The sequence below is a fragment of the Hylaeus volcanicus genome, chromosome 5 (assembly GCF_026283585.1).
Source record: "Hylaeus volcanicus isolate JK05 chromosome 5, UHH_iyHylVolc1.0_haploid, whole genome shotgun sequence".
NCBI classification, from domain to species: domain Eukaryota; kingdom Metazoa; phylum Arthropoda; class Insecta; order Hymenoptera; family Colletidae; genus Hylaeus; species Hylaeus volcanicus.
In genome coordinates, this window is record NC_071980.1 from 28,365,436 (window position 1) to 28,380,895 (window position 15,460).

At 42.9% G+C, this 15,460-nt stretch overlaps 5 protein-coding genes across 8 annotated transcripts; 4 read left to right on the plus strand and 1 right to left on the minus strand.

Annotated features, from left to right (window-relative positions):
• Positions 1-4,721: 4,721 nt before the first annotated feature.
• On the minus strand, positions 4,722-7,006 carry LOC128877349 (kxDL motif-containing protein CG10681). Of its 2 annotated transcripts, none has more exons than XM_054124581.1 (4): positions 6,581-6,996; positions 6,300-6,499; positions 6,094-6,228; positions 4,722-5,178 (listed from the first exon to the last, which is right to left on the minus strand). In XM_054124581.1, the coding sequence occupies exons 1-4, from the start codon at positions 6,727-6,729 to the stop codon at positions 5,048-5,050; spliced, it is 615 nt and encodes a 204-aa protein (XP_053980556.1). In that variant the 5' UTR covers positions 6,730-6,996; the 3' UTR covers positions 4,722-5,047. The 2 variants fall into 2 exon arrangements, with proteins under 2 accessions (XP_053980556.1, XP_053980557.1); XM_054124582.1 differs by lacking the exon at positions 4,722-5,178 and adding an exon at positions 5,208-5,888 and having other exon boundaries at positions 6,581-7,006.
• Positions 7,007-7,231: 225 nt separating this feature from the next.
• LOC128877350 (ubiquitin-conjugating enzyme E2 C) lies at positions 7,232-8,799 on the plus strand. The gene is made up of 4 exons (XM_054124583.1): positions 7,232-7,616; positions 7,922-8,036; positions 8,096-8,300; positions 8,363-8,799. The coding sequence occupies exons 1-4, from the start codon at positions 7,513-7,515 to the stop codon at positions 8,485-8,487; spliced, it is 549 nt and encodes a 182-aa protein (XP_053980558.1). The 5' UTR covers positions 7,232-7,512; the 3' UTR covers positions 8,488-8,799.
• A 662-nt stretch (positions 8,800-9,461) lies between these two features.
• On the plus strand, positions 9,462-10,916 carry LOC128877344 (valacyclovir hydrolase-like). Of its 3 annotated transcripts, none has more exons than XM_054124575.1 (5): positions 9,462-9,598; positions 9,671-9,764; positions 9,960-10,280; positions 10,373-10,628; positions 10,714-10,915. In XM_054124575.1, the coding sequence occupies exons 1-5, from the start codon at positions 9,482-9,484 to the stop codon at positions 10,802-10,804; spliced, it is 879 nt and encodes a 292-aa protein (XP_053980550.1). In that variant the 5' UTR covers positions 9,462-9,481; the 3' UTR covers positions 10,805-10,915. The 3 variants fall into 3 exon arrangements, with proteins under 3 accessions (XP_053980550.1, XP_053980551.1, XP_053980549.1); XM_054124576.1 differs by having other exon boundaries at positions 9,464-9,598; positions 9,674-9,764; XM_054124574.1 differs by having other exon boundaries at positions 9,482-9,764; positions 10,714-10,916.
• Positions 10,917-11,412: 496 nt separating this feature from the next.
• Positions 11,413-13,070, plus strand: LOC128877348 (valacyclovir hydrolase-like). The gene is made up of 5 exons (XM_054124579.1): positions 11,413-11,640; positions 11,820-11,910; positions 12,011-12,331; positions 12,414-12,666; positions 12,802-13,070. The coding sequence occupies exons 1-5, from the start codon at positions 11,518-11,520 to the stop codon at positions 12,902-12,904; spliced, it is 891 nt and encodes a 296-aa protein (XP_053980554.1). The 5' UTR covers positions 11,413-11,517; the 3' UTR covers positions 12,905-13,070.
• A 362-nt stretch (positions 13,071-13,432) lies between these two features.
• LOC128877347 (valacyclovir hydrolase-like) lies at positions 13,433-15,045 on the plus strand. The gene is made up of 5 exons (XM_054124578.1): positions 13,433-13,707; positions 13,781-13,871; positions 13,976-14,296; positions 14,369-14,624; positions 14,708-15,045. Exons 1-5 carry the CDS (start codon positions 13,564-13,566, stop codon positions 14,808-14,810), a joined length of 915 nt encoding a protein of 304 aa, XP_053980553.1. The 5' UTR covers positions 13,433-13,563; the 3' UTR covers positions 14,811-15,045.
• The last annotated feature ends 415 nt before the right edge of the window (positions 15,046-15,460 follow it).

Consider the following 15,460-nt stretch of genomic DNA (forward strand, 5'->3'; position numbering starts at 1 on the left):
AATACGAATCGAATACATACATTATTATAATAATTGACGAAGCAAGAATTCGTAAAATATTAATATCACAACAAAATCATATTTTCGATCACTGTTTAAACAAATATCGTTAGTAATTAGATTTAATTATTGTCAAAAATTAATGTTTAGTTGGTCCAATCAATAGATATCGAAGTATCGACAAATTTCTCACGTTTTGCAGGACAAATGGATACCATACCTGCGTAAAGGCCACATGCCCCTTGTCGCTCGCAAACATAACTTGCCACAAGCATCGAGGACGTCGCCTCGCGTGGCACATCGTCGAAGAGGGAAGCGACGAAACGTGGGAATGACCGGCGAAAAGTTTGCGAGATAGACGAACGATCCAAGGCCGTCCAGGATCGACGACGCTACGCGTCGATGAGACGCGAGACGCCGCCGAAATATAGACGATCCACGGTCGTTCCGCGGATATTGTAAACGGGACAGTGTGTTCCTGACGCGTCGATATATTCCCTGCGAAGAAAGCCTCTGCCGCTGAAGCTGAGAAATAGCTTGCCATCCTCCCAACCCACCTCGAACCCTTTCCTCTCGTCCTTGCCAAGGTGTGTACAACCATTTCTAGCGACTTCGGCTTTTTAAACATGGCGTAACTCGAAGTCATCGATAGATCAATTGGAAAGCGGTCATCTTGGCACGTAGGCGCCTAGACCAACAGAATTGGAGTATTTTGCAAAAACGTGAGTAGCAATGATCGAATAGAATATAATGCACCAGTATTATACATTTGAAACTCCATCTATTGATTCCATTATCTCGAATTAACCACCTTTTCGAGGAGAAGAGAAACAAGAAGCTGGAAGACGACCCAGTTCCGCGAGCGCGTCGACCGACAAGTTCGACGTTTGCTATCGATCGATCGGGGGTTCCCCGAGGACCACGATGCATCTGCCGCCACGCTGCTGCACGCCTCCACGAGCCGAGCGTCTCCTGCTGCACAGAGAGCGTGTGCTATGCGCGCGAAACCCTCTCGTGTCATCGGGAACCCCCGGTTACCGATCTACGAGAGAATTCCTCCTCTATCCCTGTCTCTCGCCGTAGTCGTGCCTGTTTATTGGCACAAATTCAGCCACGACCACACGGACACACGCGAAAGCCAGCCCACCGGCCTATTATACGTATTATTAGCACTCCGTCACGGCGATGTCATCGCCACGCACACTCCTCCGCGGGTGCGCGTCAACGCGCTGGAATTCCAGAGAACAACCTTCCGATCCTTCCGGCAACTTTTCCCGACCACGGCGCCAGGACTGTTCTAAAAAGGAAGGTATCCCGAGAAGAAGAAAATCGATATTTAACGCCAAAACATCGACGAAGTACACGGAACGCCACACAGCGCATCGGTATCGAGATGCTTTGTCGATGAAATATTGCGATCAAACTTGCGCGTCGAACTAAATCGCTCCAACCGTGAGATGCTCCTAATGCAAAAGTCGCGCGAACCCCCGGCAAAAAAATGGCGGGAGCCCCCCCCCGAGCGACCCGAACGAAGTCAGAAACAGTAACAGGAAAAGGAACGCTCCTCTGTACGCGGCATCGCGACCCAACGATCGAGAAATCGTCGATTGATAGAAAGAGGTAGGCGCGCGGGGTAGAGAGGTGAGCCCGTTGTGCGCTTTTTCGCGGCGGGTAAAATCGGCCTGACGCGGTTTCTCCCTCGCGAGAAGGAGTGACTTCGTGCTATTGACATCCGCTCCTCGTGGTATCGACATCCCGGGTACAAGCCAGCCCACGCCGAGAGCACGATTTTGCGTCACTTCCAGAGAGTGGCGGGATTGGTGCCGGTGGGGTTCGAGGGCGGGAGGGGGGGAGGAGGGGAGGAGGGGAGGAGGAGGAATAGACGGAAAGGCCAGGGGGGGGTAAACGAAGCGAGAGCGAGATGGAAAATTCGTTGGACGAGCACGAGCCACGTCGGTATAATTTTCACGAGCGCGAAAATTACCCCCCTCTGACCCCTGCCCCACCACCCCGCCCCCGCAGAGCACGGACCGATAAGTCGTAAATTACGAGTGGTGGCCGGAGGTGTAGTGCGTTCCGCTCTATCGCCGTGTAAAACGTGGCTTCGATTCGTCTGCGAGTGACGGCATCACCCGTCGAAACTTACGGCAGCTCGTCGTACAAATTGAACTTTGCGTTCGAGCCCCGCTTTCCCAAACGCTGGATTCGACGTTATTCCCAGGGGTTTATCGAGCCGCGAGCTTTGTTCGCGCGCAAATTAAAAGCCGCCCGAGACACGTCCGCGCCAAACGGTTTCGTTCGCGACCTCTCCTCCTTTTTCCACTCGCGTGGACCCAACGTAACCCCGCGAGAACGAAAAAAAGCGGGGAATAAACAGACGGCGACCGGGGTTGGTTCCCCGCGAGGAAACTTAGATTGCTTCGTCGCCTAATTCTCGCCACCTAAGCGTCCGTTGATTCAGGCTCGCGATAGATCGAAACGGTTCCCTGGATCGTAGACGAGCGCGATCGAATTGTCGGGCGCAATGGATGCGATACTATTCGATAGAGGGTTCTAGTACTCGTAGAGATCTGCAGCTCGTCGGAGATCTGGACACTGAAAGCTAGGCATACGTTTAGCCGGTCTGTGACGGGCAAGGGCGCCGCTGTTCGCGAGGTCGCCGAATCCCGCGAGCATGTGACGTCAGGGCAAAACGTAACAGGTGGAGATCGACTGCGGAAACAGGCAAGTACGGTATCATTCGTCGCTACGAACGATTTTATTTTCCCTCGTCCGCTAGTAGAAGTTACTTTCATAGCTATTTTTCCCACTTCGTCGCGAGAATGTACCCACTCTGCGCGTAAATGCACGTTTTACCTGGACAAAGGAGCTCCGCGCACGTGTCGCAGGCTCAACATCCGTCGCGTATCAGGATGGAATCGGATAGTAACCCACTATTCCGTCTCCGAACGAAATAGCTTCAACGCGTGAGACGTCTGCTAAGAAAGTTCGCGCGCTACGGCATTCACGTGTCAGGCACCGGAAACATTTGGTCACCTATTTCGGTTTATGGATCTCGAGGGTTGGGGCTGATCGTCGCCAGGGACTGCTCGCTCGATGCTTTTGAACAAGACCGCATTTTGTCAGCCTGCGGGACTGTTCAATGATGTAAAAGTACTATGTTAACAGTTTCTAGAGGGTTAAGTGAACTATCCCTGACCGTAGCTCTACCGCATTCTCTCTTCCTGTCCGAGGGAAGTTCTGGTCAACGTCCCCGAGACAGTCGCCATCGAGTGACAACAGACAGACCAAAACCACCCCCGCTCAAACGCGGTGAAACAATGCTCGCGTGGAAAAAGGCGGTCCGCTCTGGGGTGAAAGAAATAATTTTCCCGAGCTTCGTAATAAACTGGTTTCGTTGTGCTCGTCGTCGACAAAAGGCGCGCGTTGTGTGCGGTCTGACTGCGCGTGCAGCCGCTAAAGAACGAGTCTGGCTGTCGAATAGAACAGGTGAACCGGATAAGATTAAACAGCCGTTTCCGCGTTCTGTCGCTGGAACAGCTTAGCCTCTTCTTCCTGGCTAGCGTCGCGGGGCTTCACCCGTCACCTTTTCCGTCATTGCGTCCTTTTGCGATTAATGTATCGATGGGGACGAATTTAAGTAATGGGTAAACGGTGAATCAGGCGAATAAAGGCGTTACGTAAAGCGCAAGGATTATTCTACAACGTATCTATCGCGTTTGCAGCATTCGCGATACCTATCCAAACTTAAATCGCGAAATTTGATGTGCCAGGCGTGAATAGCGATGATCTGGAAGAACAAGACTCCCGTCTGTCTGGGATTTTATTTCGAAACGTCGAAGCATCGCCGTGAAAAGGGAAGCACGGGATGGAACGGATAGAAAACAGCTGAGGCGCAGCTGGTTTCTGGCATCGCGACGGCTGGCGTCTTCCGCGCGTGGAACGCGCGGTGCCACCGGCTGTGCCTGTGTATATGGAAGCTTCTGACGTGTGTGTATAGCACAAACCATGCATGGTAGAAAACAGAAATCGGAAACTGTTCTTAAAAAACAGTTCTAGAGAAAATAACAAACGTGGGGCACAAATTTTGACGTCTGCGCAGACAGCGTATCCGAAAGAAAAGGAAGATAGTTGTATTCTTATACATGTTTTTCATTTGTAACAAAAAAAAAAAACTCTGATACAGAAAGTTTTAATAACGATATATTGTATAATAAAACTCTTCAAATTTTATCGTAACATTATCGCGGCGACGGCACGGGGGAGGTCGTCTTACGAATCACAATCGCATGCCGTCGTCTGAAAAGTTATCGATCGACGTTAGATTTGTCTATAGACACAGGACGAAACCTAGAGCCTTGCATCAACTACTAATTCTCACGTCGTCGCAGCTGCGAAATGCTGTTGATAGAGACTTATGTTGACTTATGTGTGACGCCGACGTCGCTTCATGATCGAAACAATGAAACGCCATTTGTCATGAAGGGAGGGTTGGTCCGGAATTGTTCTCCGAACTTGTCGGACTCGAATGGATCTCTGAAATGCTGATACTTGCAATTAAATATTCAAAGCCCATAAACATGGATTTATTATTCTACTTTCATGTTTTGTATCTACTATCGCAAAGAAGGTACCGAAGATACAGAGTAAAACCGTTATTTCATGATCAGTCGTACGATCCCCGGATCGCACTTACCACTATACGGAATGATCAACTCTGCTACGGTGTATAAACAGTGCTTTATTCGTTATTCGACATTGACAAAATTCACAAGACTAGCGATTTACAATGATACGATCACGCGAACAGATTCGTTTGCTCATGGACATCGTGGACACCGGTGGTCTTTGATCATCGACCGAGGAACACAGTTATTGTCGGTTAACGATTCTCGCGGTAATGTTAACGCGCAAACGTATTATTAAGACTTTCTTCGAGAACACTTTCCCCATTCGTTGATCTTTCGTTTCTTTACTTTCATTCATTTTATATATATATATATATATTTTTTTTAATTCCCCGTACACCTCTGGATCGAGTGGTACTTTAACCAGTGTCGGACGTGCGGGACGAAGTATCGGCGTTACTGTGATCGCTGTTGCTCTCCGTCGACGAACTATCGTTGCTCTTTATTCGTCGCTTCCGCAGCTTTGCAAACTGAAACTCCTCGACCGGCACTGTACACGAACAATTGAAGTCGTCATTAGTTTTACGCGCAATCACGCGACGAGCTCGGGGAACAGGGGGGACTTTTTGTACACCGGAACAAACGGGAAATAAAACGAATTAACTGCGTCTAGAGATATAGAACGACAGAGATTTATATTTGTTTCGAGGTGTTCCTAAAACTTCAATCCATTACAGTGTGACTCTTACGTCACAGCCACGGTATCGTGATCATTTGAAATAATTTACCAGTTTATCGTTCGTACGATAACTCTTGCTACGATTTAACGGATCGCGTACCATGGCTGTAACATGTACATCGTATGGTATTAACAACGAGCAGAAAGAGATTAATCTTATGTTTCTAACGAAGAACGATGTGCGGTAACTTAACTAATGCTTGCCGCTACACGACACGTATTGTGTACGCACAAACAAACAGGAAGAACCTAAAATAGAAATTATTTAACGACGAAGAACTGCTCGCTATTTTACACGAAATCTATCGATCGACTTCTTATCGTAACATACTTATCAAAAAGGATCAACGTCGTTCAAAGTCTTTGCTTATAGTTGAATATTTTTTATACTTTAATAATTATCAATCTTTTCACCACTGTAAAGTTCTAGTATAATCGAAATTGACTTACAGCCACTCTATTCATTCGTAATTATAATATCACCGGGAGCTTTGGTCGAACAAAACGACGAAAAAACGTTGCTATAAAAATATATAAACTTCAATAATACCTCGTTACGTTCGGTAAACGATTTTTCAATAAATATTGTAAAAAAAAAAGTAATGGAATGATCTCTGATGTAGGCAGTTAAAGAACATTTACTATTTCAACAACAAACAATTTGTCCACAATTCAAGCTAATTCATTGCGTAGCAATACGATTACTTGTAGTGCAAGTTTCGTTACCATCAGAATCTGGATCTCTGTCTGTAATATTTTGAGGCGTGCTTGGTAATGGTACCACTTCAGGTTCTAGTGGTTTTACAGGGCAATCTACATCCTCCACGATTACTTCTTCTGCCAAGCTGCTTCTGACTGCCTCTATATAATCAAAATGTTTGGCATAAGCTAACTGCCTTTGATACATTATACTTTTATGTTTATGTATCTACCATTGAATGCTTGAGGATATTGTTGGCTCAATTTGTTCTTCACAATACGAATCCTTTTAAAGATATAATCTAAGTCCTTTTTCATCTCTATCAACAGTGCTGTATGTTTTTTGAACTCGCTGCCACCAGTCTTTAGTCTATTCATTGATAACTGATTGCAATTTGTTAACATCTCATTGGTCTTCTCAAATCTCTGCAACCTATAATAAACAGCTCAACATGCGATAAACAATCTCAGATTCATTCAGCAAGAACCAAGACACCCAGGATAATATTCTTACATTTGTTTTTGAGCTCTTATCATGGATTCAACATCCTGTTGGTCAACTATTCCAGCCAAGCCCTGTATAAACACCTCTGGTGCCGTATAATTCTGGAAGCATTCGAAGCTTCCTGTATCCGATTCAGGTGTACCTTGTGCTGTTGCCATTTTTTCAATGTTTATGTCACTCTGTTATTAACGATCGTTTGTTAGAAGATTCATCGTTGCCATCTCGTTTTATCGCTTCGCATCGTGACTATTTCCTTATATGATTATTTAAATCGATCATTAAAGTTGTATTACAACCGTACAACAATTATTTTCTTTGTAAGCACAATCGGTATGCATTATATTCGTAGATGAGCGAAGCTGTCATCAGCTGTCATTTCTAATCAGTGCAACTAGGAAAGTCACCGCTGGTCACCGCTCAATAAGCCGCTCAATGAGCAGGTTTTGATATCAGTGGCGCCATCGGTGGGAAAATGCCCAAGTTTGGAGAGAACATAGTTCCCGCCATTGCAGCTAGATGGCGCGTGGTCTAGGACACGTTGTCGTCATCTAACGGCAGAAGTCGGAAACTATTTTACGACAAACTTGAACGGTTTGTTAGTAGATGGCGCTGACCAATGGTTGAAAATTCGATATATTTGCCGAGTGTGCGTAAGGTCGAAATCAAGAAATGTTTCCAACGGACAAGCTTGACACTAATTCTCACCGCTTATGTTGTTAAAGTCGAGACTATATTTTCTTCAATTGCTATAGATTCATGGAACAAACAGTCGCTTCACCTTCAACAGCTGTTCGAAGTCGAATGTTTTCACGAGGGTTGATAGAAGTTCTAGCATTCAAATTTCCACAGTGACTGTTGTGCCTCGAACCGAAGCTTTGGAAATCTTACGTGAGGAAAAAGAAATCCCTCGAGCATCTATCGCGTTTGATTTTCGACCCGGAATGGCACAGAATATAAATCCATTTTATTCGTCTCAAAACGTGCCGAACAAAGCTTCCGAGGAAAAGCAGAATGTACCAAAAGATAACCATGCAGTTAGTAAACGGTACGCAAATTGTCTGATATTTTGATAATAATTTACCGTCTGAATTCACTCTCCAACGTTCTTTTATTGTTGTCTATCAATGATTTGTCCTTCATTTTTTCGACATTATATCGTACAATGTAGAATATTTTTTTTTTACAAATATTATTCCGAAAAACATAACCTACTTGTAATGTTTGGGCGAAAAATTTGAAAATTGCTCGATCCCAAATTGCGAATAATCGTGATCGTGGCTATATTGCACAATAGGCTTACTCAAAAATAATTATTGCCTGTCGTAAGAATAAAGGTAAATGTACATGTAGATTGCAGAAGGAACTGATGGTTTTAATGATGAGTACTGAGAAAGGTGTCTCCGCTTTTCCTGATGGCGAAAATTTGTTTAAATGGATTGGAACTATCACAGGACCAAGGGACACGGTAATATTGTGTAGGTTGTAGTTAAGGTGTAAATAACTGTAATGTATGTTTTCTTTTAGGTTTACGCCGGACTTACTTACAAGTTGACTTTGGAATTTCCCCATAGTTACCCATACAGTGCACCGGTAGTGCGCTTTGCTACACCTTGTTTTCATCCAAATGTGGATGCAGTGGGTAACATTTGTTTGGATATATTAAAAGACAAATGGAGTGCTTTATATGATGTGCGCACTATACTGTTATCAATACAATCTCTTCTTAGTGGTAAGTATACATATATATATACGTGTAACTCATCAACATATAAATAATATCCTATTTTGCAGAACCTAACAATGAAAGCCCCCTCAATCCTCAAGCGGCAAAATTGTGGACCGATCAAACAAAGTATAAGAAACATTTAACAGAGGAATATCACAGAGCTTTGAATCGCGATCAACAGGACTCATGATAAGTCGATTTTTCTAATCATCTTGGCTGATTCATTATTTTTATTTGTGTCAATGTTATAATTAGGTATAAGACATATAAAAATTTGCTGCACCAAACTTATGAACGTCGTTACAAAAGTTTCAATCTATTGTTTGTTCTTGATTTCTTATCGTTATGCCGTATCGCGTGAAAGAAAAAAACATCCGTCTTTACATCGTTCATTGCAATCATTTATTTTGCTAAATTTCGTAAATTTATCTTGGAGATGAATAGAAATTTGTATCATGATTTTAAGACTGTATGTGCGGATTAAACATTTTTACATCATCAATTTGTACCAGAAACTTTTATTTATTTTTTACTCTTAGTAATGTATATTGACTTTCGATATATTTTAACATTTTTCATAAGTATCAGCTACACTCGACGTTACGTCATTAATTATTATTGTATAATTCGAAAATAAATATTTTAAACATTAATGCTCTACAAATTATTACGCGATCGTTATATACCCTATACGAGATATCGAATGAATATAAATACGTTTTCGAGTAAAAGTTTTGGAAATTACCCGAGTGTCTTTGAAACCATTTGTAAAAACCAAAGTAAACAGCGTTATCTCATACATATTGTATAATTAATTGGAATAAACCATGAGAATGAAATGCTATGTACAGTTTTTATTTGCCATCTATCATTTCCATTCGATATTACCTATTTCAAATAAAAATTACAAGCGTTTCAAATAGTTCGAATAAAAGGAGAGTATTTTGATTGGTAGAATTAGGTTAGCGCTACGTAATATATCAATGGGAGGGTTCTTGTATTCGCTATTATCAGCGATATCGTGGAGAGAGTCATTATTCCAAATATATGCATCAAAGTAATCTTTTTCGCGACTAATTCAGTATCCCACAGTCGTATTACGCAGACGGTACTGTGGTAAACAACGACCATCAACGTTTGACGCCATATTACAAAGTGACAACGTGTCGGCAGAAGAGCCAACAATGTTAGTGATATTAAATCGAAGTTTGATTAACAAAACATCGGTTTGTTTACGCACCAGTTCTTATATTGGTTCGCTAAATGGCGTAAAGTCGTTTGGTACCTCTTCGATGGCACAGGTAACATACGACACATTGATTATCTTATCAGATGATGTAGATATTCACAGTAAAAATTCTGAAATTGTTCAGCAGGAACGAAAAGTAAACGTGGATGGGGTGGATATCAATTGTTTGAGTGTAGGAACGGGTGAACATCCAGTTTTGCTTCTACCTGGTGCTGCAGGTGATGAAAAATGAACACTTTAGACATCATACTTATCTTAACGGAATGCTTGTTGGTCGGTAACTCGGCGATTACGCCGCTCTCTAACGGAGTTTCTCGTCGGGAACATAGATGACAGTGTTTAAGAAAGAAAAATATTCGTATTTGTAAAATATAAAAAACGAAAGTATTCGTAGAATATATGGTACTTTGCAGGTTCGATATGGACAGACTTCAAACCACAAATAGAGGGTCTCGACAAAGAGAAGTTCACCATAGTCGCTTGGGATCCACCCGGTTATGGCAAGTCCAGACCACCCGATAGGAAATTTCCAGAAGACTTCTTCCAACGTGACGCTGTTTGGGCTAATAATTTAATGAAAGTTTTGGGCCACTCGAAATTTTCGTTAATAGGATGGAGCGATGGAGCCATTACTTCGTTGATACTCTCCTCAATGTTCCCTGAAAATATTAGAAAAATGGTAGCCGTTGCAGGGAACTCGTACATAAGTCCAAAAGAAGTAGAAATTTACAAAAGTACGTCAGTAGGCCAGAATTAACTCTTACTGATCGTTCGTTATAAGTAATTTAGCAAGTTGCTTCATGTTTCATTGTTTCCGTGCCCTCAGAATTCAGAGACATCGACACTTGGTCGGAGAAAATGCGAGCACCGATGATACAGGTTTATGGAGAGGAGTATTTTCGAAAGATCTGGACCGGCTGGGTCGACGGCGTTGAGAAAATATACGAAAAACAAAATGGCGACATTTGCAAAGGGTGTCTGTCGAAAATCAAATGTCCCACTTTGATCGTTCAGGGAAACAAGGACGCGATGGTTCTCCCTGAGCATCCTGTTTACCTGAAGGAACACATCGCGGGAGCAAAGTTCGTAGATAATAAATCGCGAAACGTATCGGTATCGATTCGATACATTTCGTAACTCGACTCACGCCAAATCTCGACATTTCAGATTGAAGCTGATGGAAAATGGGGCCCACAACTTGCACCTGCGATACCCAGAAGAATTCAACGCTCTCGTCACCGAATTTCTCACGGAATAATCATCGAACTGTTTCTTTTATACGTTCTAATTTTTTGTATGAGCATTTACACATGTTTTTATACGTTCTATTAAAGTGATACTCAAGGAAAAGAAGCGTGTCGTATTTCTTTAGTCGGTATTCTTGATTAACCTGCCAGACAAGGCTGTTCGAGTACTCGAGTAAGTTCATTCTACAGTCAAGTAGAATACTTTTGAGTGCCTGACACAGCACGGAGGACACACGTGGGATAACTGGACAGCGAAATCTAGCTAGAGAAAGGAGTCACGAAACTACATATGTGGGCGAAGCCTCTCTGTAGGTTCTTTTCGTTGTGTGAGATTTTCCAAAATCATTCCCAAGTTTAAATTCATGGTTGAACGACGCTCTTTCAAAAATCAGTCACTTTGACCTCTAAATAATCTATCGATTTTAAAATTCATAAACCACAGATATCTACGTATCTACAAACAGACCAGAGACACAAGGAAAAGTTGTGCGTATACTGGTTACTCACCGTAATCTGTATATGTTGAGGAGTCAAACACTTTTACAATTTGCAAGTTTACGATGTTTGAATGTATGCAACTGGGAAAACCCGAGTATTGTTATATATGTAAGATATAGCAAGCTCGTGGATGCATTAACGCGGGCGACGTTGCATAAACGACATCGAGTGAGAGCGCATCGATTAGGCGATAACTATCTGATAAGGAAGTAGCTTAACTCCCATAATGGCATCGTTACTGTGCCTTAGTCTTTTCATGATGCTACTGAACGGGTCAAAATTATCAGAGGCGACGCATGAACATAAACATGGACATGGACATTGCCGCGACCATAATAATGGCATGCAGGTAATATATCTATACTAGGTTGGCCTAAAAGTTCGTTCGGATTTTAACGCTTAAATCAATCAGCAATTTTCCTTAGACAAGGAAGCATATCTACCCTATAACATATTCTCACCACACATTGTCATATTCACACCACCATATTCAACCACAGAAACAGAAACTCACGAACTTTTCAACAGGAAGACAACGTCAACGTCGACGGAGTGAATATCAATTACGTTCGTACCGGGACCGGTGATCATCCAGTTTTGCTCCTACCTGGTGCCATGGGTGAGCAAACTATGACGATATAAATTATTACTAATGTTAACGATCGCACAAACTATCGACCTTCATCGAACAATTTAAAGTGTCGAATCGTGTTTCAAAGGTTGGAGCTGGTTTAACTTCGGGCCACAGATAGAAGGACTCGACAGAGAGAAGCTGACCGTAATTGCATGGGATCCACCTGGATATGGGAGATCCATACCCCCTACCAGGACGTATCCACTAAACGTATTGGCACGCGACGCTTCCTGGGCGCGTAATTTAATGAGAACTTTGGGCTTTGAGACGTTTTCGTTGGTGGGATGGAGCGAGGGTGGCGCTGTCGCGATGACGCTCGCTGGGAACTACCCTGATAACGTCAGGAAGCTAGTGTCCGTCTCGAGCCAAGCCTACATAACTCCTGAAGAAATGGAGCAGCTCAGACGTACGTTCTACTATGAACCAGAGTACTCATCGAGGGTGTCAGATCTAGATAACTGTTCACAGAATAATAACATCGATTGCAGAATCTAGAAACGGGTCTATACCAGAGAGCGTACGGGATACGGTGGTGGCTTTCTATGGGGAGGATTATTACAGCACCATGAGGGCTAATTTGATCGATGGACTAGAGAATGTTTACATAAAAAAAAATGGCAGCTTGTGCAAGGAGGAACTACCGAAAATCAGAGCACCCACTTTGGTCATTCATGGCAGGAATGACCCTGGTGTCCCGCTGTTTCATGCAACTTATTTGAGAGATAACATTCGAGGTGCAAGGTTCGTATATACCGAGCACTGTACTTTATATACTACTTTAAACTGATGTCTTTTGTTCAGATAAAGTTGTCAGTACAACAGCTGTCGTTAATTGCAAGTTATAAAGACACCTAACGAGAGACTTCGTCGTTTCAGGTTGAAGATAATGGAGAATGCAACACATCCTGTTCAACTGGAACATCCACAAGAATTCAACTCTATAGTTACCAATTTTTTGACCGAAGGAATCGTTACATAATGCTTCTGTACATTTTTTGTAAGAGAATCTACTAGTCGTGCACGCGAGAAGTTTGCAGCTGAAGTTAAGAAGGGTTTCATTCGTACAAGGGCAAACTTTCTCACCAGGACTAAACATTATGTATCGATCTTTCTATATGCTATATTAAAGTGACATTCCTGCAATATTTTGTAAACTTCACTGATTCCGTATCCCATATGCACCAATAAACACGCGTATTCCTAATGGCAAAGATGGAAGGTTATCGAGAAAGCGTCTCGCAGAATTGCAACAATGTCAACAAACACTTCTCAAGGTTTCGAATTGTATGACCGTTGATTGTCTTTGATAACGAGGCCACAGATAAAGTGTCCCATTAAAATTCATCGACCACGCTTATCCGCAAATTGTGACACGCGTTGAAACCAGGAAAAAGACCAAAGAAACGAGGAAAAGTTCTTCGTAAATCAGTTACTCACGGTCTGTACATGTTGAGGGGTCATAAATACGGTTAGATAGGATGGTTTGCGTGTGCAACTGGGAAACCCGTCAATTGGGTCGCTATATAAACGTATGAGCTGGTTATCTAGTCGACGTATTCGCGCAAACAACGTCGTGCAAACGACATTGAAAGACGCTGAGCTATTGTAATTTTCTCACGTCGAAGTCGTTCTTCCAACATGTCAGCTGTTCTCTGTCTTACTCTTTTCATGATGTTGCTGGACGGGTCAAAATTATACTCGGAGGCGACACACGGACATGATCATGGACATGGACATGGACATGAACATGGACAGTGTCGCGATAAAGATCAAGGTGTACAGGTAACATATGATACCTTGTCTTGTTAAGACGACCGCGGTAACATGTAGCAGAAACTCATCAACTGTTCAACAGGAACAAAAAGTCAACGTCGATGGAGTGGATATCAATTATGTGCGCACTGGGACTGGCGATCATCCAGTTTTGCTTCTACCCGGTGCCATGGGTGAGCAAACTATCGCAGTATAAATTATTACCGCAACATTGAAACAATTGCACCGACGGCTCACTTTTATCTAACAATTCAAAGTGACGAATCTTGCTCCGCAGGTTGGAGTTGGTACAACTTCGGGCCACAAATAGAGGGTCTCGACAAAAATAAGTTCACCATAATCGCTTGGGATCCACCAGGCTACGGGAAGTCCAGACCCCCTAGCAGGACGTATCCAGTAAACCTGTATGCCCGCGACGCCTCTTGGGCCCGTAATTTAATGAAAACCTTGGGCTTCGAGAGGTTCTCGTTGGTAGGATGGAGCGAAGGTGGTGTTACTGCCCTAACACTCGCTGGTGACTACCCCCAAAACGTCAGGAAGCTAATAGCCACCTCGGCGCAAGCCTACATGACTTCTCAGGAGAAAGACATACTCAAACGTACGTTCCACTACAGTCTCAAACACTTCTCGAAGAATCACTTCTAGATCTACGATGTTCCTCCGTTTGCAGTGTTCAGAAATATCGACACTTTACCAGCAGCCTTACGAGATCCACTGGTAGCGTATTACGGGGAAGATTACTTTAGAACCATGTGGGCTAATTACGTCGACGGACTTGAGAATATTTATGTACAGCGAAATGGTAGCTTGTGCAAGGAGACACTACCGAAAATCACAGCACCCACTTTGATCGTTCATGGTAGGAACGACACTGGTGTCCCATTGTATCACCCAATTTATTTGAAAGACAACATTCGAGGAGCGAGGTTCGTGTATACCAAGTTACGTCGCTACGAACACTGTTATTAATTGTAAATTATAAAACTCGAGTAACTCGAATTCATTTCAGGTTGAAGATAATGGAGAACGCAACTCACCCGGTTCAACTGGAATATCCACAAGAATTCAATGCTATAGTTACCAACTTTTTAACGGAAGGAATCGTGACATAATACCATGAATCTTTATCTATTTATACGAGAATCTATCTACGCGAGGAGTTTGCAACTGGGGTCAAGGCGGGTCCCACTCGTCCAGGGGCAAACTTTTCCACGCGACTATCACGGACGTTGTATTCTTCTGTATGTTGTATTGGCGACATTCTTTAGATAGTTTATTCCAATCATTCCTGTTACTAAATTTTGTATGTTTGTCTTGGAGATGAATAAAGACTTTATGCGAATTAAGTACCTTTACGTCATCCGTATGCACCAGAAGCGTATACTTATCTTTACTCTGCTTGAGTTTGCGAAATCCAGGTCGCGAGACAGGACGTCCTCGAAATATTTTTTACAACGTTCGTTGCAGTTTTACGAAAGCTATGAAAAATGTTATTAATAAGATGGTCCACGAGCCAGATCCAATTAGCCCTGTTCTAACAACAAAACACCCTGAACGCGGGCCAAAAATAACACTCGCCGACAGCTGTACACATAGAACGTTATCCGATCTTTCGTCCTTTCAACGTATGTTTTCGTTTTGAAAAATATTCACTGACTCACGGAGGTAATAACATTTGATCGGTGTAAACAAGTGTAATTAATCAAGCTAATCTTAATTAAAAGCATAACCGCGCAGAAGCAAACAAAGATCGATATAAAAA

Excerpts from the sequence above, each read along its gene's own strand:
- LOC128877349 (XM_054124581.1), bottom strand. The coding sequence starts at position 6,729 with ATGGCAACAGCACAAGGTACACCTGAATCGGATACAGGAAGCTTCGAA. Across the intron at positions 6,500-6,580 it reads ATAAGAGCTCAAAAACAAAT|GTTGCAGAGATTTGAGAAGA; the intron begins GTAAGAATATTA and ends TGTTTATTATAG. Across the intron at positions 6,229-6,299 it reads ATATCCTCAAGCATTCAATG|AGGCAGTCAGAAGCAGCTTG; the intron begins GTAGATACATAA and ends TTGATTATATAG.
- LOC128877350 (XM_054124583.1), top strand. The coding sequence starts at position 7,513 with ATGGCACAGAATATAAATCCATTTTATTCGTCTCAAAACGTGCCGAAC. Across the intron at positions 7,617-7,921 it reads AACCATGCAGTTAGTAAACG|ATTGCAGAAGGAACTGATGG; the intron begins GTACGCAAATTG and ends ATGTACATGTAG. Across the intron at positions 8,037-8,095 it reads TCACAGGACCAAGGGACACG|GTTTACGCCGGACTTACTTA; the intron begins GTAATATTGTGT and ends GTTTTCTTTTAG.
- LOC128877344 (XM_054124574.1), top strand. The coding sequence starts at position 9,482 with ATGTTAGTGATATTAAATCGAAGTTTGATTAACAAAACATCGGTTTGT. Across the intron at positions 9,765-9,959 it reads GCTTCTACCTGGTGCTGCAG|GTTCGATATGGACAGACTTC; the intron begins GTGATGAAAAAT and ends GGTACTTTGCAG. Across the intron at positions 10,629-10,713 it reads GAACACATCGCGGGAGCAAA|ATTGAAGCTGATGGAAAATG; the intron begins GTTCGTAGATAA and ends TCGACATTTCAG.
- LOC128877348 (XM_054124579.1), top strand. The coding sequence starts at position 11,518 with ATGGCATCGTTACTGTGCCTTAGTCTTTTCATGATGCTACTGAACGGG. Across the intron at positions 11,911-12,010 it reads GCTCCTACCTGGTGCCATGG|GTTGGAGCTGGTTTAACTTC; the intron begins GTGAGCAAACTA and ends CGTGTTTCAAAG. Across the intron at positions 12,667-12,801 it reads GATAACATTCGAGGTGCAAG|GTTGAAGATAATGGAGAATG; the intron begins GTTCGTATATAC and ends TCGTCGTTTCAG.
- LOC128877347 (XM_054124578.1), top strand. The coding sequence starts at position 13,564 with ATGTCAGCTGTTCTCTGTCTTACTCTTTTCATGATGTTGCTGGACGGG. Across the intron at positions 13,872-13,975 it reads GCTTCTACCCGGTGCCATGG|GTTGGAGTTGGTACAACTTC; the intron begins GTGAGCAAACTA and ends CTTGCTCCGCAG. Across the intron at positions 14,297-14,368 it reads GGAGAAAGACATACTCAAAC|TGTTCAGAAATATCGACACT; the intron begins GTACGTTCCACT and ends CTCCGTTTGCAG.